The 21,728-nt window shown below is 40.9% G+C and overlaps 1 protein-coding gene across 2 annotated transcripts in view; it reads left to right on the top strand.

The window, feature by feature from the left end:
• The window catches only part of TRDN (triadin), a 130,097-nt gene extending 109,663 nt beyond the window's left edge, over positions 1 to 20,434 (top strand). The window contains exons 9-12 of one of the 2 annotated variants that reach the window (XM_019479485.2): positions 4,268 to 4,516; positions 7,121 to 7,180; positions 12,971 to 13,165; positions 19,727 to 20,434. In XM_019479485.2, the coding sequence (XP_019335030.2) occupies positions 4,268 to 4,516; positions 7,121 to 7,180; positions 12,971 to 13,165; positions 19,727 to 19,806 (584 nt within the window). In that variant the 3' untranslated portion in view covers positions 19,807 to 20,434. Of the gene's footprint in view, positions 1 to 4,267; positions 4,517 to 7,120; positions 7,181 to 12,970; positions 18,385 to 19,726 lie in introns of those variants that run through there. The other variant, XM_059733444.1, reaches the window with a different exon arrangement.
• Positions 20,435 to 21,728: the final 1,294 nt, after the last annotated feature.

Here is a 21,728-nt window from a genome sequence, read left to right as displayed (position 1 = left end):
CAACCTGCCAACTGGGATCTGACCTGCCTTAAGGATCTGGAGCAAGGCTTCCTACAATGACAATACGATCTCAAAACTGTAGCCATTTGGATCAACAAAGCCAGACTCAAACTTCACTCCAACCTGTTACAATACCAAGGATAAGGACAACAGAATTCTTCTGGTTGTTACCTACAGCCCCCATTGTGAACGTCTAAGACCCATCATTAATGACCTCCAACCCCTCCTGGAAAAGGATGACAGTCTCCAGGTAGCCACTGGGGACAAACCTGTCCTGGCTTACAGACAGCCACCAACCTCAAACGGCACCTCTCAACCAACTGACTATGTAACTCAGGTCCTCAGTGAGGCAACAGGCCATGCAATGGAACCAAAAGCTTGCTTTTTTCCCCCATATCAGTCTAGACTCCATCACACTGGCCCAAATAGCAGGAAGTACAACATCCAAGATTCATTCACCTGAGCTCTACTGATGTGATATACACCACCGCCTGCTTACAATGCCCATCTGCTGTCTACACTGGACAGACAGGGAGATTTCTACAGATAAGAATGAATGAACCCCTATCTGATATCAGCTGTCTGTGGCAGAATGCTTCAGCTTCCTTGAACAACTTCATTGCTTACCTCAGGATTGCTCCTTTCAGGCAGAAAAAAGTTTTAAACCAATTTGAACGAGAAATTGTGGAACAAGCAATCATCCACAAATAGACTCTGTTAAATATGGTTTAAATGAGGACTACAGATTCTTATCTCATTACCTGGATTAGCTTTTGTGACCCCTCCTATGGGTTCTTTGCTCCTATGTCTCTCACATCATGGTATTCTACTCATTCTCTCTATACTCTGTTCTATACTGTCCTTTCACAGCATCTGATGAAGTGAACTTGAGTTCATTAAAGCTTGTGTTTCCTCTCTCTATATATCTTGTTTAGTTCTATAAATGTGTATATCTATCCTGCCTTCTGACTGACTTGAGACTAACATATCTAACTACCTTCCTCCAAATTCTTATGTCATCAATACAGACCTGTACACCTCCTAGACACTTTAGCATTTGGTTCAATCAGTTGGCACTATCATTCTTTACAGAACATGGTGTATGGACCAATGAGTTCTTTGACGGGTGCTGAATCCAATGTTTGAGCGACAGTTCCACCCATGGGTAGGCCGCACCTGTGCGCTAGCAATGCTCTGAATTCAAGAAACAGGTTCTTTCCTCCTCTGACGCCAGTCATCACAAAACTTGATCCAGTCTGCCTTGCAGTGCCTCACTCTGTGAAGGGAAATACTGCAAGGTGAAATTCTGTGAGGTGCTTCTGCAGCTCAGCATATTCAAGCATATATCAAGAAGCATTGAGTATTTCAGCCTTTTCCTAGGAAAAGGGCAAATATAGAAAATGTACAGATATTTACTCTCCTAGGAGAAACTGTCCTGGGTGAGATTTAACCCTGGCTGTTCTCACATTATTTTTCTCCTAGAGCAGCTATTTTTACTCTGGGAGAAAAAGCCTAAACATCTGTACATTTGTGCATTAGTGACTTTATCAGCTATAAGGAAAAGGAAGATCTGCCCCATTACATTTTAATGGCCCGATAATCTGTGACCATGTATAAATTGCAAATTTACCATGCCTCAGACGCTTCATGCCACTCTGCCTGTGCTACTGCCAAGACCAGAAACAGTGGCAGCTGAGTCCATGTGGAAGTGAAGTGAGTAGTCCGATTAGTACTGCTGCAAGTTGGCGATAGTTAGTCTAATGTCAGCACAGTGTGGGCTGTGCTATATGGCTTCTATTCTTACCAATAAGACACCTGGAACCTTGCAGCATGTTTGAGAATGCTGTTATTTAGCATGGTAAGTCATCAGCCTAGAAGTGGCCAGTAAGTTTACAATGCATTAGACATGGTGACTCTAGTAAAATTTAAAAGATACAATTTGAAGAAGGTTAATGAGATGAAAAATTTTGAAAATAGTTTTAAATGAAATAAGATGAGTAAGCATGGCTACTGCAAAAATATGAGGCTTAATTAAATTAGTTGATTGCAAAACACTTTGAAGATAGAGCAGTATGTAAATGTAAGCTATTCTTTTAAAACTTGAATTAAAAGATGTAGTTTAAAAAAAAAAATGAGTGCATACTAATATGCAAAGACAAAACTACATGCATACATGCCTGCATACTAAAACTACAGTCATAGACCAGATTTGTATGGGCAAATCAGGCATTTTTGTATGAACCTAGTGTGATATCTCTTTGGTTGCGAGCGCATACAGAGATCAGATTTGAACATGCAAGCAGGGCATTTCTGTACAAAATAATCATGCAAAAATATGCATAAACAATTGTGTACTATAGATGTAACGTTGAGAATCTGAGCTAAAGCTACAAATATTTCAGACTGTTCACTGGGTGTCAGGGACTGCTGCATGGCTCAGGTGTCTTGTGAATCAGAAACCAGAAACCCATTCATATGTGTGCTTTATTTTGTTTTAAAAATAGATTGTTTTTTAAATGAATAGGTATTAAATTAAATATGTAATTAAACACAATATTTTACTGTTTATAGCCAGTGAAAGCATTGTTTATTTCCCAGAGTTAAGAAGTCATGTCATAATAATAATAAGAATACAAGAAAAACATTTCCCCTGCTTGCTGCATTCCTGGGGTAGTTGTTCAACTTGTCAGCTGTGTTAGCTTGACACTCCTTGATTAGCCGCTCTCATGGTTTTGCTGTTGTGCCATAAAGGCAGTTTCTATTTCAGCATATGAAAGAAACCTTAGAGATAGTGCATGAGTGTTTGCAGACTCTAATCATATTCTGCATACATTTTGACATGCTGAGTGGTCTCAACGATCTCTCAAGATATCCACTGTCAAAGAAGCTACTTCAGTATACCCTTGAATGGTACCATTAGCTCCACTATATGACTGTTCTATGAAAATGCCATTACATTGACTTCAAGATACCAGCATAGAACATACATGCATGCCTGTTTCGTTGCTGACTGATTGTACTGAAATAAAGGGCACTATTATTTTTTTTTATTATTTATGAACTTTTTAGTTACCTTCCATCATCATTTCAATATTTTCATGAACCTGCAGGTTTAAAAGGTATAAATGTTCAAGTTAAGCAGCTATGGATGTGCTCTGTTGACAAAAGAGGTATTGGCTAAAATAATTTTAAAGGGTAAACAAAGCTTAGCAAGGGTCAACAAGTCTCATCAACAGTGAAGCTGGCAAATAATGAATGAATGGGGGGGCGGTGGGAAGCTTGTTGTTTTTTCACCCTCTAAAATAATTCACATGAGACAGAATTTTGTTTTTAGGGTTGACTAGAAGATGTCAATTACATTTTGTAAAAATTTGAAGTTTCAAAATTTGTTACTGCTTTGTTTCAGGAAGAAAGGGGAATAGTTTGAAATATTTCATATGAAAGAGACCCAGAATAGCTTGTACCCCAGTGGTTCCCATAGGTTAGGGAATTTACTTGAATTTCCTGAAATTCCATGTGAATGCCCTTACACCCAAGCTATGGCATGGTTGTCCATCTATTTCTCACATTGGAGTTGTTCCCTTTGTATAAATAATTAAATATTTATTGGGCTAGATTTTTATATCCCACTAGTTAGGGTGCTTACCTGGAATGTCAAAGATTCAGGTTCAAGTTGTTGCTCTAAATTAAACAGAGCAGAGACATGAATTTTTGTTCTACTCTTATGTACATTTTTAGCTGCTCCTAGAAAAGAGAATTTTTACAACCCAAACTCACTTTTTTGGATCCCAGATGAAATTCAGGGTACGGATTGTATGCATGACAGAAACATTCCTCCCTAGAAAGTCCTCTTTCTATATCCACATATTAAAGATGGTTTGAACATGAACATTTAATATTAATTTTTACTTGTTCCATGTCATATGAATTTAATTTTGAGCTGTGAGATTTCTCCAGCAGAAGAAATATGTTCCAAGGACTTTTTCACTGGGCATTATAATAAAGGTTTGTGTGATAATGGCGAAACATAACTTTCCTTCTGGATAAAGCCTTGCATTTTAACTCTAGTAAACTGTTAATTTTAATATTACAAGATTTGGGATCCTATATTCAGAGACAATCTCATGAGTTTAAATCACTGGTATTTGAATGCTCTTTGTTTTTAGAAGGATCATGCCCCTTTGGTCTAGTTACCATTTTTTTTTTCCTTTCTCATTTCATGTGAGTGTTCTTCATAATAAAGAAGAACATTTTTTTTTATTTCTAGTTGCTCACCAAGAAAAGCCTGAGAAACCAGCAAAACTAGAAAAGCCTGAGAAACGCGAAAAACCAGAAAAGCCTGAGAAGCCAGTAAAACTTGAAAAGCCTGAGAAACGTGAAAAACCAGAAAAGCCTGAGAAGCCAGTAAAGCTAGAAAAGCCTGAGAAACGAGAAAAGCCTGAGAAACCAGAAAAGCTAGAAAAGCCTGAGAAACGAGAAAAACAAGAAGAACCTGAAAAGAAAGTGCCCCCCAAAGGTAATTACCTAACTTCTTAGGTAAATCTGAATTTTAGGTTTATGAATAGTTTATAGTTTTACATTCATTTTTATTTATTTTTGAGAAATGTGTAAGTGTAATAATTTCAACTTCTGTTGACCAATGGTAAGCTAGTTCTTCCACAGGCCTATTTCATTACAGGCCTCGAAGAAAGAGTTTCTTTCTCTCAAGCCATGCAGAACCCATATTTCTTGCTTAGTACTCTTGTTTTATGACACAAGGAGCTCACAGATGATTCTTGTGTAGCTGAGGTAATAAGCCTGTGAGCATTGTATTTACTTGCTTATTGTCCTTTACTCTAAAATTGGATTCAGGGATTGACTATAACAAAGGTTCTCTCATGTATCAGTTTTCAATTTAGTAGGGACTTTTCTGAGATAGTGTTTACCATCTCTTGGTTAATGTCTTATGTCATCTCCAAAAAGGGATATTTGTTTTCTAGCTTTTCTTTTTTGTGATAACCTTTTAGTTCTGGTACACAGTCTGTGCAGCCTCTGATTGACAAAAGTTTCTCTTCTTTAGTAATTCAAATATTCCTTGGATGAGCTGTCCACATTTTGCAATTTTTAAATGTATTCCGGGGCATATGCATTTCTAGTATTCTTTCAATATAAAATATACTTTGGATAGGAGGCATTCAAAATGTGTTTAGCATGCTCCGCCAATTCTTTTTTGTATACATTAGCAGTTAGCAATTTTTTCCTAACTGACTAATTCCTAAATGTTCCTTTTTTCCTACATACTTTGTTTTGTTTGGAACAAATATTAGTATTATGGGGTTTGGCAGGAACATGTGTATGTTTTGCCACAGACCTATCTATGGCACTGCACCCTACACATGCTGCACCTGTAGGTGTTCCCCGCACTGCTAACTGGCAGGGTGGGATTTTTATTTTGACACCAGGCGATCCTAGTGTCAAAAAAACCCATGCCTAAAAAAAGTGGGTGACAAGTAGCAGCAGTGCGTGCCACCCAAAAATCAGAGCCTGGTCGGTTGCCAGCGAGGCTCCCTGCTCCTGGATCGCAGTGGCTGCAGCCCCTGGAAGTCTCCAGGACAGGCTGCTGGGTCTACCCCACCCAGGGTAGCATGCCGCCTACTAGAACACATGTGCACGGGCATTCCCCAGGAATGAGTAACAGCAGCACATATTGTGTCACTGCTATTTGTCTCCAGGGAAACACACATTCCTGCTCATGGGGATGTGCCCTGTAAGGCTAATTCCAATCTTATCTGAGATCTGCTGCAAGGACCTGAACAGATGAGCACTGCTACTGTTTTAGAGAGTGAGATTTCCTCTGGTTCAACTGAATCTGCTGTAAGTGATTCTTCTGTCTGCTCCTATTCCCTGGTAAATGGAAGTTAAACTGGGACAGTTTACTCCTTCATGAACTAGGTTAAAGTTAGCACAGTTTAGCTTCAATGGCTGTAAGATGGTAGCATACAGATATCTTCTTACCTTTTGTATCTCCATTTCAGCAATGTTAAGGGGCATCTCTAGCAGTTGCAGTCACCTGGACATAGGGTTATTTAGACCAGATACCCAACACAAGCTGCAGGGAATGGATAGTGTGCAGGAATCTCTGTTACTCACAGGGGAGTGGGCAGGCAGCAGAGCAGCCTGCAGGTGGCTGCACTCCCAATCAGGCACAACCGTCTGATTGGGAACAGAGCCCAGCTGCTTGTTATAAGAACAGGGCTCTGAGTAGTGAAGCCAGCATTTTGCTGCTAGCAGCTGGAGAGAGTGTCTGGAGCTGCTGCTTATAATGTCTTGGAGGTATAGACATGGATGCCATCTGTGAGGCATGGGACATGGTATAAGGGACGGTTCAAAGCCATGTATATAGCCCCTTGGCATCAGGGCAAGTAAATGGGCAGCCTCCCACCTTGTAATCTACTTTCAATTGTATTATTAAAGGCATAGTGGGTGAGGTAGATGGGCAGTTAGCCCAGAGATAAGTGGGCGGACCAAAGACTCGACTGGCCTCGGGACACCCACCTGTTACAAGAAGTCATTGTGGTGGCTTTACACCATTCCAAGTTTCATCCATGCATCAGAATTTGTCTGAGGGCTGAACAACATACAAAGTTCCAAGAACCTCTAGTGGGCAGAACACCACCTAAATGCATCATGTAAAAAGCATATACAGAACAAATCATAGAAACATCAAGTTCCTGTAGGCAGGAGCTCCAGGTGCACATGTGTGGTGATAAATCAGAATGATGGTGTTACTTAGCTACCACTTGGATCAAGTGTCTTCTTTTTCCCCCCAGTAAAATATGGTAATAAGGGAGAGCTTATTTGTCTCAGAAAGAAGCTTTGTAAAATGTGATTTAAATCGTCATGCCAGTCCTATGTTCTTCTTGGCAGTTGCTAACAGATTACTTTTAGCCTGTGTGTGAAACTAATAAAAGTTGGACCTTTTATAACCTTTAAAAAAAGGAAACATAAAATAAACTGCAATATTTGTCACATGTGCAAGAAATACAGTTTATATTCACTGATATTATTGTTATTGTTTGGCAATAGCTTTTCTCAGTTTTTGACCCCAATTTCTATAAAGTAAGTTTTTATTCCATTCTAGTGACACAGAAAGACAAACCAGAAAAACAAGAAAAAGTGGAAAGGAAATCTCCTCCTAAAGGTAATTATTCTGCTTTATCACTTTTTACAATATGTTAACTATGTAAAGTTTCATGTTGAGTAAGCAAAGAGTTGAATGTATATGAAGTTGAATATGTATATTCAACTGTATGCTATTGAATTCTGAAGAAATAAAAACATACTTGATCAGTCCATCTCTGGCTAATGGCTGGTCTCCACAAGGTTCCTTCTTTAAACCTGGGTTTAAACCACATGGTTCCTTCTTTAAACCTTTTCTATGACAATAAGAAAAATAATGGCCTTGCTGCACACTGCACTTTAAGCTGATCAACTGTTAATTTGTTTTAGTGGTAGCTCGAATTTGGAGCAGTTACACCTTAAAAGCTAAAAACCTTCCAACTGTCCCCCAACTGCACAGCTGTGACTTGCTACTACAGGGCTGGTGAGCAAGGGCTTGACTAGGAGCTACAGTCGTGAATTGCCACTAAGGGGCTGGTGAGCCAAGGCAGGCTTCTATCTCTGCTCCAGGTCAGGGGGTGTGAGAGATGGGTTGAGGGTTGGGGGAGAAGGAGCATGAAGCTGGAGGCATAGAGTTGATAGGATGGGGCTGAGTAATGAAGTGGGAAGTGGAAAGGAAACGGGTGGGGGAAGGGTAGTGAAATGAATTCAACCACTGAAGGATAATGGGGAAAAAAATAAGAAGAAATAAAAAGGAAGTAAATATTTTCTCAGGATTAAAAAAAATGAGATTTCTGATTGGTGTGTTGATGGTGCTGGTCATGCTTCCGGGGGTGGCTGGGAGGTGGGAAGGCACTTTTGGGGGAGCTACTGCATCTGCCCTGGGAAGGAAGCCCCAGCTTGTGATTACCTGATCTGGCCAGCTACCTTGGTCCTCTGCATCCCTTCTAGACACCACTCCTGGACCTGTCTGTGTCTTGCAGCCTAGCTGGCATGTGCTCTACAGGCTGTTTGCATGAGGCTGCACCCCTGCAGGTTGGAAGCTCACACCCCTGCAGGTAGGAGGGGGAGTTGGCTTGGTGCCAAAACCATTCCCTAAGCAGTAGAGCTCAGGGGATGGAATGGTTTAGGATTGTCCACACACAACGAGTGGGGGGCAGGGCACTGCACCCTGGGATGCTGGAGGACTGTAACTTGGGTGGCTCATCTGTGGGGAGTGGCCACACATTAATGGAACATAAGCTGGGTAACATGGATCAGAGATAAGCATGCCTTGGAGTTGCATAACTTTAAGCTGCCTGAAGTGTGTGTAAAACTAGTTTCAGGTATTAATATGTGGACAACCCAGGAGCTAAGAGCTTCAGGAGTTACCTAAAATTAATTTGTAACAGGCCCTAAAACTATACATTGCCATATTACTATGTAAGATGAGAGCAGGCTTATCTGAAAATGATACTTCATAATACATTTTCACTAAAGTTATAATTCTGTTTTCTTTTATGCAGCTAAATGGCACTTTTCTAGCTATAAAAATGGCATTTTTTACATTTACATGTAGGTAACAATTCAACTTCCCCAGCAGTACCATAGGCTTGTGTATATTGTGCATGCTCAGTCAATGGCCATACGTTTGCTAAGTACATATAGGTTTCCCTCGCTTTATGCTGTACATGCGTTCCCAGAAAACAGCGCATAACTCGAATTCACTTAAAGGGAACCCACTTTACAATGTAACAAATAGGGATATGTTCCAAGACCTTGGCTGTTCTGACTCCAGACCAATTTTTACCACATTTGCAAGACAATTTTGGTAGTCACCAACAGCAAGCACAGGGGACTATCATCATGGAGGTAGCAACTACAGAAACATGTGTTACAGACAACAAGTGAGGAGCATAGATCCACACCAAAGATTATATTTTGGTGCATGTCACTCCCACAACACACCACACAAAGCAGCTGACTGGGGGCTCTTACTGATCACATAAGAGTGAATTTACCTTGCATATAACAAATTTTTGGTATAAAAAGGGTCATTGCATAAGAGCGAATGTGCACATAAAGAACCTGCATAAAGTGAAGGAAACCTGTACATGGTTACATATACACAGCCATTCTGGACATGTACCTGCATGTAAGCCAGCCAGAAACCCATGTAGCTTCTGGCCAGGCATTATCCAGACTAGTCTCCAGTGCACTTTTTATGGTGGGTTTCTGGGCGTCCAAGAGATGGAGACATGTGGTGGTACAAGAACAAAGGCCGCGCCTACATGAAATGCTGATGCATAGTAGCTCATTACTACTGTGCGGTAGCATAGTGTGGCATGAAGCATGATGAAACACTACTGTGCAGTAGTAACAAGCTACTGTGCAGTCAGTGTCACCTAAAAGTTGTTCGGCGACACTACTGTGCAGTAACTCCAGTTAGTCATTTAGTACTTGTGTATACATTTAGTACTTGTGTTCAAGTAACCACTGCGCAGTCAGCGTCTTGTGTAGATGCATCCAAGCTGGAGGGTATTTGGCTCAGTGAGATGGCTCCTGCCTTAGAGGGGAGAAGGCACTGGTTTCTAGTCTGGACCCTTCATCTCAATGGAGTAAAAACTATTCCTACTGTGCTGCTCTCTATACAATGGTACAGCATCAAAAGGAGCATTAGAAAAGGTTACCTAACCTTTTGCCTGCTGCTTAGAGCACTGTGCTGGGAAGTCAGAGAAGTGTAACTTCAAACCCTCTCTGGGCAAAGAGGAGCCCAGAACCTAGGCCTCTACCTTCCTGGACCTTAGCTATCAGGTCATGGAGCTCAAGCACAGGAAGGACCCCTGTTGTCCCCCGCCTTGCTTTTCAAGGATTTGTATTCAGGTGTGTGTTCAGATATGTGTATAGCTGTCGATGTGTCCAGTCAGCGTGTGGCCCGATTGCACACGCTTAGTCTACCTGCATATGCTAATACACTCACAGTCTAAATGCAAGGCCAAAAACCCAAATAGACCACTTGAACACCATTTAGATGCACAAAGGGAAGCAGAGTTCTGCTCTAAGTATAGCTAACAACATCCTCATTTCATCAACCAGGAATTTATTCTTATTGTGACTCCAATTAGGAATTGCCGATTGTATAAACAATCACATTCTATTTTATATGCCTTTTTTGTTTACAGGTTTCTAAAATTAGTTTAATCAGCCCGGAAGCTTAGTAAAGAATGGCTGTCCACAGTATTACTGCAAACAAATTTTGCAGCAGCTTCCAGAGTTCTGGTATGTCAAGGACAGCAGGGCTGAGGACTAGAGGTAATGATTTTGGAGATGGGTTCAGCCTACCCTGAACATCAGCTACTATATCTATATTAGCAGACCCTACCTAGTGTAGAAGCAGTGAATGTTGACAAAAGTTTACTACTGTCAGATCCATATAATCTCATCACATGAATAAGGATAAGTAAACAAAGGCACTTTTTTAATCAACATAATACATCAGAGGGTTTGTTGGTATAGTTAAGTCAACTAAGGGATGGGATTTCTTTCCCCACATTTTTCACATAGACCCATGTAGCTATGCCAGCAAAACTTTATAATGTGCCTCAGAATACACTTACTTCCATCAATGTCAGTTCCAAACCTATAGGTGGAATTTGGCTCTTGGTTTTTGAAGAAGAAAATATTTACTTAGCATCAGATACAAAAAGGGAACTTAGAATAACACTAACATTTTCTATGTCTTAAGATTAAGTGTCTGGCTGTGGTTAGGACTTGTCACATGAGGAGCATCTCCAGACTGTATTAAGTAACACATGTTCAATTATTGTCAGACCACTCCACAGAGATAATAATATGAGCAATTTGCAGCCCTCACCCAGCTTCGACATGAGCCAGGTACCCCTCTGCTGTACCAAGCTTTCACTGTTGGTTCCAGCCCCGGCACAACTACTCTGGTGTTGGCCAAGTTATCCAGCTCCACTGAAATTAAGAGTCTTTTCATTTTATGTATGTTTAAAAAAATCTAATTCACATCAGTAGGATATATTGAGCCTCCTAGTAATAGGATTGATTGGGAGGCTCAATTTATCATTTCTATCCAGAGCTGGTCAGGAATTTTTGGATAAAACTTTTTTTCAGAAAATAATCATCTGTCAAAACTGAAACGTTTAATAGAAAATTGTGGGTTTTGACAAGCTCCTTTGTTTGAAAAACATTTGAAAAAGTTTCATAGTTGTTCATAATCTTGGTTTTGCCAGTATGAAATAAAAGTTAGAATGTTCAGTTTCATGTTAAATTTTATTTACAGCTTTAAGTTACATTATAAAACAAACAAACAAAAATCCAAGAAAATTCAAACAAACTAACTCATGGAACTCACTGCCACAAGATGTGGTGGATGCTGATAGTTTAGCAAAGTTCAAAAGGGAAATAGATTAACAGAGGAAAGGTCTCTCAGTGGCTAGACAACACAGTAGAAAACGATGCAGCCTCTGAATCAGAAATTCCTAAATGCCAGGAAAGAGCAGGAAGTGGAAAATTCTGGACATTCCCTCTTTCCCTAAGCATCCATGATGTCACCGTGCAACACTGGCCTATTTGTTATACAGTAGCAGTGGCCTAGGGCTAGCAGGGAACTAGAAGCCTTGATCAATAGTTAGAGGGATTCCACTAAAAGTATAACAACTAAATTCTGGGAACAAAGGATGATAAAACCAGAATGGAAGGACAGGCCAGAGGTTAATAACTAGACTGCCAACTCTGTGAGAGAGGATACTGGGCTAGATGGACCTAGTAGAGGAGAGTTCCAGTGTTCTTATGCTATGTTTTAAAACATAATTGCATATTGCTTTGTATGTGATGTCAAAACACTTCAAAAGCATTAATTAGAAAGCCACATAGTAGAAGTAACATAGACTAATTTTCTTTTCTTCAGTGTTGCAGGACAGGGAGGGAAAAAGAGACTGAGTTTCTTTTAGCAAAAAATTACTTTTCCTTTCATAGCAAAAAATACAACCCATATACAACAAATCAGTAACAACATACCATATTTACTCAAATCTAAGACAAAAGCCCTGCCCTCCGCCCCCTCCCCTCCCCCCCCGCCCCGGATTCAAAATGTGGGGGAAAAGCCTCACCTTGGATTTGAGTGCCAGCCCAGGGCAGGCAGCTGCTATGGCTCTTGTTCTGAACTGGGCCTGGGACCAGAACTGCAGCCAGTGTCTGCCAAGGGCCATAGCCATTGCTGTTGCCTGGCCAGGATCAGGGATGAGCCTGAAGTTGCTGCTGCTGCCATCACTGCCTCACTGGAGCTAGAGCTGCCACTGTTGCCTGACAGGGGCCAGGATTGGGTCTAAAGCCACCACTGTTGCCTGGCCTTGGCTAAGGGGGTAAATGATAGGTGGCCAGGTGGAGAAGATGCACTGGGATGGTGTACAAGTAGCTAGGGGGGGCAAGGCACAGGGACCACCTTCCTCCTGGCCCCTTGCCCTCCTGCTGGTACTTTTCCTACCGCTGTAGTTGAGGAGTGAATTTAAGACCACCTGCTGATAACTGTATGGTGTACATAATCAATTTATAAATTTTCATACAATTAATTCAATTATTGGGGAGTCTGTCTTAAATTCAGAGTTGTTTTGGATTGGTGTAAACACAATATAATGTACTACATATTCATTTTAGCCACTATTTTGTTTATAATCTAGGTGCCAACCAACCTGCAAGGTGTTCAGGGGAACAACTGTATGGGTTTTGTTTTTTTGTTTTAGCCAGAGTTGAACATGATCTTTCTGCTAAAGAAATAACAATTTGTAACAAGACCATGGATTAAAAGAATGGATTAGTGTTATGTATTGGAGAATAAAATGGTATAAACAGATTTGTTTGTTCCATGCAGAGGAGAAGAAAGCAAAGAGTATCAAAGGTGAAGAAAAAGTTAAAAAGGAAATGAAAGATGGAAAACCAGAGTTGAAGATGACTGAGAAAGTCAAACGGACTGAAATAAAAGTACAGGAAGTTGGGTTAATAGAAGCCAAACCGAGAGTTAAGGAGGAGAAAGCATTTAAGGCTGAAACAAGATCGGAAAAGAAAGGTAAACAAAGCCAGGAGGAAACGGCTGAAGAACTTAAACTAGTGGGGAAGAAGCAGAAACAATGAAGTTAAAGCTGACAAGACCAAAAAGTCAAAATCTGCAACATGTATAAGTAAATCCCCTTTGGATTTCAGATCACTAAATGGAAACAAAATGGACAAACAGGAGCTTAAAATGAACAATAAGGCAACAATAAGGAATTGTTACTCTCATGGCTAAAGATTCATTTTAATTTGAACACTTCCTTGAGATAGCAAGACCAGCATTCCTAGTTACTGAGGATTTTTGAAGTAGAAGATTTAAGGGTTCTAATTTTCAGATTTTAAATCTTAAACTGCAGAGGGACTTAACTTAAACATTAATCTTTAAACTGCAGAGGGAGCAACAAGGTATTTCAATTTTGCCATTTAACCAACATTATTAAATCGGCAAGAGTTTTGATGACATGGAAAGAATATCTGATATGTTGAATGAATAGCAACATTAATTTGGGTTATCCAGTAACCTGTTGGGAAGTATGTTTGGGTTCTACAAATGTGCATAGTTTCTGCTTAGGAATAGCAAAAATTGCAGGTGATAGAACGGAATGATTTGCATTACATCAGATCACATGAGACTCTGCCATGTTTTCTATAACACAAGGACATGGCAGTGCCTGATATAACTTGACATATAATTGGGTTCCAGATTTCTGTTAATAGGGAAAAAAAATGTCATTCCTAGAGGTAAAAGAAACAAATTAGATCCCACAAAAGAGGAATATCAATACATAATATGTGTGGGTATTCACTACAAGCATATTTCCACAATGGTCAGTCTGGATTTTGTTGCTGTTTAATCACAGTAGGTGAATCTGCACATGCAATTAACACGTAGCAATAAACTCTGGTGCAGTTTGTGCTGGAGTTTATTACTCCTAGGTGAAATGTTCACACGTGCACCAGGGACTAATGGACATTGAGCCAGGGGGGAGCAGCCCCGGCTGACAGGTGGCCTGCGAAGTCAGCCTGCCAGCTTGGGGCTGCTCTGCCCTGATTCATCATGCTGTGGTGCAGGTGCCAAGTGGGGTGCGTGATCTGTGCTGCCCCCCACTGTCCCGCACTGCCCCGTGCTCCACAGGGGGGTTTCTGCCATGAGCCCCCAGAGGCTCTGATCGCTGCTGCTGCAGCTGGAGAGTGTGGGGCTTTTTTTTTTTCTTTTTTTTTTTTAAAGTGCCAGGAGGCAAGGGCTGGGCAGGCGAACCATGAGTGCTTCTCCTGAGGCTCCTCTGGCTGTGGCTGCTGCTGCCCTGGTCGGGGGAGTTGCAGGAAAAGCCCCCATGTCTGCCCTGCCTGGCCCCAGCCTTCTGACACTTTAAAAAGAGGGTTGCAGGGCTGTGCTGGACTCTTGCCAGGGGCACCTCTGAAACTTTCTGAAATATTTCTGAAACATTTTGGATGGTTTTGTTTCATTTTAGAGATGTTTTGGAGCCTTCTGTTTCATTTCAGGTTTGGTGTTTTGGGTGCCGAAATGGGCCCAAACACCTCTGAAATGAAATGGCTTTCGAAATTTTGCACAGCCCTACTAGTTGGGGCACAAGGGTACTACAGTGTGGGGCTAACTGGCAGGCAGGGAGCACAAGGCCTGGTCCCAAAGTGAATGGGGCCAAGAGAGCTCTGCCAGCTGTGGTGGCAGCTGTCTGCTGGCCCCATAAACATTAGGAAGGGCTGTGATGTGCACAGAGCCAGGAGACATCTGCTTCTGCAGTTGGCGGAGTTTTCCCAGCCCCATGAACATCTAGACACACAGCTGTTGGTGAACCCCATGCCCAGTGAGACTTTCCTACCAAGCAGGGTCTCACCAAGAGATCTCCAGCAGCTGCCAGCGAGTTCCAAGCTAAGCAGGGAAGCACAGAGTTTCCCAGTCCCAGCACTGCTCAGCTCCCAGCTCCTGTGGGGAGCCAGGAGCTATTCAGTGCTGGGTCAGGTGAGTGGGGGGGGGCATGTAGAGAGTGACCACATCCTGGCACTGATCGGCTCCCGGCTCTTTGGGGTAGAGAGGAGCTGAGCAGTGCCAGGCCCGGAGACAGAGAACTCTCCCATCCCTTGTGGTCCCTTGTTGGTGCGGTTGACTGAGTGCAAATTTGGTCCCAGGCAGATTCTACATGAGCACTACTGCACACTAACTACTGCACACTTAATCCAGTACCTGTATTTACAGGTAAAACAAAGCATTTGGAGGTATGGGAGTTTATTTTCTAACATTAAGATATTTGAAAATGAATAGAAGCCAGAGACAAGGGAGATCAGGGATTTTTTTCAAGAAAAACTCTAAGGTCAAGTAAATCCTTTTTCTCCCCCCAATGCTTCTCAAGGAGTCCACCCAGCACTGCATCTTTTCAGTTTTTTATAACCGTCTTTTTAGCTGTATACTGCCAGATGCAAGTCTGGTACAACTGAAACATCTAGCTACACATTTCAGTCCTGCTGTGATTTAAAAAAACTGATGTAATTTCCATGTCAAACTAGACATCTGAATATTAAACATAATCTGACAACAAAATTGTAGTGCCTAATCCTGGAAGCCTGGGTTGTCCTTGTTGAAGGGAGTGGTTTAATTGATTTCACTGTAGCTGTACAAACTAACATAACTGTGAACATGAGTAAAACTACAGACTGTTGCCCAGTTCTTTCCCAACCTGTTTTCCTCTGCCACTAAGAAAGCTTATGTAGTGCTTAGTATGACAGAGAGTGGTCAGAATAGTTTTGGGAGGTTTAATGTTTTGAAGGCCATATCAACTACCAGTATAAAAACTGACTCTCTTGATTGAAGTAGATCTAAGGTGATTGGTATCAGTAAAAAACTGGCCCTGAACTCCCATCACTTCTCTTGCTTTTCTGATGTAGTATTCTAAACTGTTCCCTTAAAAAAAGTTACTCAGTACGTAAGTCACTGTGTCCATTTCATTAGATAAATGGAGGTCTGCATGTGTACCAGTTTAGAAAGTTGGTGCTTGTGCCATATGATAGAGACTGTGTCAGGCCTCCCATTCTTTCTGGCATTCTCTCTCAGCATATGTTCCCCAAATTGGCAAATAACATATTGGCCCTCGGGATTTTATGCCCCAGAGGCAGTTATTGGCTTATGCTGTCTCCTAAAGCTTTACAATAAAAAATGCCTGGAGATAGAGTGGATACTTTCAAAGTATCCTAGGACACTCACAATATCTGTTATTTTTCAAGACAATTAATCACCAATATAGTACAGCTATAAGATGAAAAACACTGATGTAAATCGTTATTTCAGTAAAGGACTATGATTTAAAATGAATCTTTAGCTCTTAAATTGGAAATATATATATATTTGAAATGCTTTGGCCTTGTTTCTTCTTTTAATAGCGCCAGAATTCCCATTGACATGAATTGGGAACATTACCCAGCTCCTTACTGTTTCCTATACAATAATAGCTTTATTTTTGCTATTGTAGGTTTTAATATTATGAGTTCATATCCATTATAAATCCCTATTTTCAGGGGTTAAATAACTTGAAAAAGAATTGCTATGGTCAGAAATACAGTATAAAATATCTGCCCAGAAGCAATTGAAAAAATATATTTAATCTATGTTAAAATTACAGTAATATAAACGAAATAGACATCAGTCAATGCAGATCCTTGTTTGCACTGCAAAGATTAACAATGGCCTCCTTTTATAGAAATGATTTTTTCAGTCTGTTAGTTCATAATGGACTAATGTATTTAGGCCCTGATCCCAACCCATTGAAGTAAATTGGATCTCTTCCAATGACTTCTGTAGGCTTTGGATGGGCTCATCTAGAGGATTTATTTAGTTTCTTATGTGTTTGCTTTTATTTTTTCAAACAATATTTTTTTTCAAAAAATATTTTCATTTTTGTACACACAATGCATAGGTGCAGAAGCCAAGTACCTTAATCCCTAAGTAGTCATTGATGGATAGTCTGCACTGATCAGAATGAATCATTAGGCTTTCCAATCAAATTTCCAATTAAAAAAAATATGCTTTGAGATTTATAGCAGTAATAGCTACTCTGGGCACACTTTGATTTATCAGCTAACCTATATTTTGTATAAGATTTTACAGATTGATAAAATAGACTCTAAAGACTTCATAAAAATGGTTTACAGTCAAGGTCCAGTGTACTCCTAGGCAAACTAGATCTAACATTGTACAAGAAGGGATATGGTTTGTGACTAGAAACTCTGCAGAAGCTTCAGGCCACAGACAAATGTTACTTTTGTGCAGAGAAAAGCGATCCCCAAGTCCCTAGATTCACACTACTGCCCATGCCACCCAGCTAGGCAGCAGGAGCAGCCATTTAAATGGTGGTGGGGATGGGAACTGGGGTAAGGGAGGCTCTACCTGGTCGGGATTCCCTGTGTCTGTGACTACAAAACTGTTTACAGCCTATCCCTTCCCAAGGAGGGGAGAAGGCAGGCTGTCAATTAATGGGTTCTCCTTAGAGCAGGGTTGGCCCAGGGAGCAGCTCTCCAGTGCCCCCTAACTTGAGTTCTGACCTGTATAGCGTGCACTTTTTTTGTACATGCTATTTTTGTAGCAACTGCTAGAAACAAATTCCTGTCAGTGGCCTCAGATAAATTAAGCACCAGGGTTTTTAGTGAATCAAACCTAAAAATGAATAAAATAATCAGCATCGCATGATGAGGGATGAAATGTTATATTAAAAAAAATGTATTTTCCCTTCAATTTTAAATTTTGTTTTCAAGTGAGAAGTTTTGGGCTTAATGATGAATAGGAGAGAAAAGCAACTTTGAAATTTATGAAGTCCTTAGGGAAGCAGTTAGAGGTTTCTGTTAAAAGTATTAAGTTACTCAGTGAAACTGTTTTAAAAAGATAAATTAATGTGACATAAAGAACCTCAGGCAGAAGGCAGGGTAGAAACGCACCTTATAGACTAACTAAATAAGACATATAGAAAGAGCATAAGCTTTTGTGAACTTGAGCTTGCTTCATCAGATGCATCAGATGAAGTGAGCTTCTGTTCACAAAAGCTAATGCTCTTCAGATATCTTATTTAGAGTATGTTCAGACATTCCTGGGACCCAGTCCACAAACACATGGCTTACTTTAAGCGTTGTGATTATAGATCAGGTCTCACTTACACAGATGTTTGCTGGTGCTGGGAGCTGCACTGGGAATGTGATCTAAATAAGTCAGAGCGGGGAGAGGAGGAGGCAGGATCAGGGAGGCGTTAGCAGGTCCTTGGGGGCGGGAGGGGAGTTGGCAAGTCCAAGGGGATTTGGCTATACTGGGGGTCTACACAGCCCACATGGGGAGTTACTCATGGGTGGATTAGGGGAATAAAAGCCTGGTCAGAGTACAGGGGATAGAAAAAGTACAGCCCAAGGGCTGGGACAAGAGGGTGGGCTTTTCCAGCCCCAGGGCTGCACTCTGAACATATACAGATGTTAAGGAGATCAGGCTAATGCATGCCCAATCTAAATTAGCTCATCTCCTCAGGCCAGGCATTTTTGCCTGATCTAACCTCCCTGGACACCTGGATAGATTGGCACTTAGATCAACCTAGTTAGGTTGATCTAAGTGTAACATCTGCATGCACCCTTAGTTAGTCCATAAAGCAAATATCTCTCTTGCCTTCCACCTGACTTCAGACTCATATGACTGACTGCCTCTCTCTGCATATAAAGATACCGTCATAAACCCACTGAAGTAAGGATATTCAGATCTAAAGGTGGGATCCTGCAACTATTTAATGGAATGAATAATAGTCTTACTGACTTAAATGGCACAACGTAGGCTCACGGGAATTATATTGGCAGTGCCTGCAGGATAAGGCCCTAAACCTGAAACTTGATGCTCAGCGTTTCCTGTTTCTAGAGTATATTTTGTCAAACTAAAGGATTCACGCCTAGTGCAGGAGGCCAAGCCACAACAAACCATTCCTTATAGCTTATCGTCATTGTGTTGGAGCTCTGGAGGCTAAATAACAGTGCAGAAGTGCCAGTGCACATTGCAGAAATGGTCTCTTCATGGGCCAATGTATGCCAAGTTCAGGTCATTTTGTGGTTGATCTGACGGTGACATGAAAGTAAGCTTGGAAAACAACTGCAATTTTATACAAATCCATTTGGCCTCAGTATTTTGTTCAGCCAGCACTGTGAAGCTATGACTTTAGTTCCAGTTTAAAGGCAGGAGCAGTTGCATGGGAAAGGTGTAGCAACACCATTTTCTGCCACTTACTGGTGAAATCCAGTTTGTAGAAGGAGAGCAAATTTCACTTTGCCTGTTTTATAAAACCAGAGCGGGGATCTAAGGGGAGATTGATCTCTGCAACACTGAAGTTGTTAAGCTGGTAGGCCTAAGTAAGAACTTGAACATTAACTGGACGGTCTTTATTTGTGTATATGAATTACTTAGGCTGGGGAACCTCTGAGTAAACATTGCAAAAATATCCAAAATTGTGTGAGAAGTTGCTACCAAGCTTTGTCTTCACCACTAAAGAGACAAAAAGGCTTTTACACTTACTTTCTTCATTGCTCTTTTTCCTTTCTGCTTTGTTAGATCAATATGCATTCTGTCGCTATGTGATTGACATGTTTGCGCAACGGGATTTTTATACAGGTACTTTTATATATCATTGAACTCTGTGCTAATAGTTTTTTGCTTTTTGGCAAGATTCTGCTTCTTTGTGCCTTAAAGAATGTTTTGTGTTTGGAAAAGATTGAACAACTGCAAATAATTTAAATAAAGCATAAGGACTAATGGCTGCATTATTAAAGCTTTTAATTTTTCTTTCAACAATTGCATGTATTAAAAGTAAGCTTAATTTAAAAGTGAAGTTATTGTTTGTTCGTAAGGTAAGGTTTTCTATACTTTCTATAGAAAGCTATAGAAATGCTAAAATCTTCCTATTAAGTGATATATAGAAGGACAGAGTAATATGTTACGTTCTTCTTCAATAGCAAACGATAACCGAGAATATTTAGCTTTAAAAAGAAAGGACACTGCATTAAAAACCATTGCTGCTTTTAATGTCTGAAATCTTTTAACTGATCCATTACTTCTTTTCTCTCCCCACATGCACACATTCATCTCTTTAAACTCATGTTCAGTTCTCAGCAAAAGAAGGGAGAACTATTGCTGATGACTAAAAATGAGTTTGTCCTACAACATTAGTTCAGTTCAATCTGTTTTAATATTTGTTGACTATATTTATTTATCATTTATTCATTTTAATGATGCTGCCAAACATTCATAAATGGTGCTGTTACAGAGGCTAGGTATAGACAGTCAAAAAGCCCGAGGCTGAGTTGATTCAGTCTTTGCGGGTTAGTTTAAGCTTCACAGAATAAATGGAAGCAGAAGTGAACAGACATTTACCTTTGAATCAGGAAATGCAGCCACATGCCTGCAGTGGCTCATGCCAGAAATGAGGGGCATTAGAGCATGGCTTTCTGGCTGCGTGTTCAATTCCTCTTCCTGCTGCCCCTGAGGTCTCTGGGATTTGCAGTCCAGAATCACAGCAGCAGGACTGTGCAGGTTGTTCATCACTTCCTTGTTCTGCTTTCAGGTGCCTCTGGGCTTTGTAGTCCACACTTGCAGCAAGCAATACATTTGAGTGGGGGAAGGGGTGTTTAATCCCCCTTCCTAGCCTCAGACTCCAGTTGGGGTTTGGTGGAAGCGAGGGGCAGTCCCCCCCTTGTAGGCTGGGCTGCATCCCCAGCTGGGCTTTCCCCTCCTACTCTGTACGCCAGCTATCACTGCTCCTATGGAGCAGGGGGTGGGGCCAGCCCTGCTGTGCTCTCTGGAGCAGACAGCCCAGCCCAGCCCAGCCCAGGGCTAGAAAGCATGCTGGTATGCTGGGAGACTGATTTAACTTGAACCAGGAAGGGATCTGGGACAGAAGTTTCATAAACTGGTTTGACCCAAATTAGTTAAGTCTGATACTACATTCATTTTGAAACTGGTTTATATGCATTGAACTTCTATTCTGTTAAGGTTTAAACCAGTTTCTGATCACTTAAACTGGTTTATGTGTAACTTCTGCACCTAGATAGGGAGTACACAATCCCAGGGAAATTATCCCTGTTCTCACTGAATTAACAAAGTCAGATATGCCTGTACGTTCTGTAGTAATGCCTCTTGATAGCCTGTTTCTTATAATTCATAATGTTTTTCTCTAGCTCTTCCAGGCAGAATACACTGTCTTAAACAGTCAAGACAACAGAACTAACTCTGTACCCTCTCTATCACAACTAGACACTTACTTCTTAAATCACCTTTCCATCTCAAGTAAAAGCCAGGGAATAGTATTTTCTGAATATCCTGAATAATTCTACTTGTGAACAGTGAAGCAAAGCATAGCTTATAAAACAACCAAAAAATAATACTAAAACATCCAGAGCATCCCTCTATTCTTTCAGATGAGGTGATGAAAGGTGAAGGTCAGGTATACACAGTTCTATACTCTTTTTAAAAAAACTTTCAGAAAGCTTTACCGGCAACAGTTCAGATAGTGCTTTTCTCAGCCAATATGCTCATTTTACAGTGTTTCTTTGTTAAC

The sequence above is a fragment of the Alligator mississippiensis genome, chromosome 1 (assembly GCF_030867095.1).
Source record: "Alligator mississippiensis isolate rAllMis1 chromosome 1, rAllMis1, whole genome shotgun sequence".
Taxonomy (NCBI): Eukaryota; Metazoa; Chordata; order Crocodylia; family Alligatoridae; genus Alligator; species Alligator mississippiensis.
The sequence above is the reverse complement of the archived record's forward strand: the minus strand, read 5'-3'. Positions and strand labels throughout refer to the sequence as shown.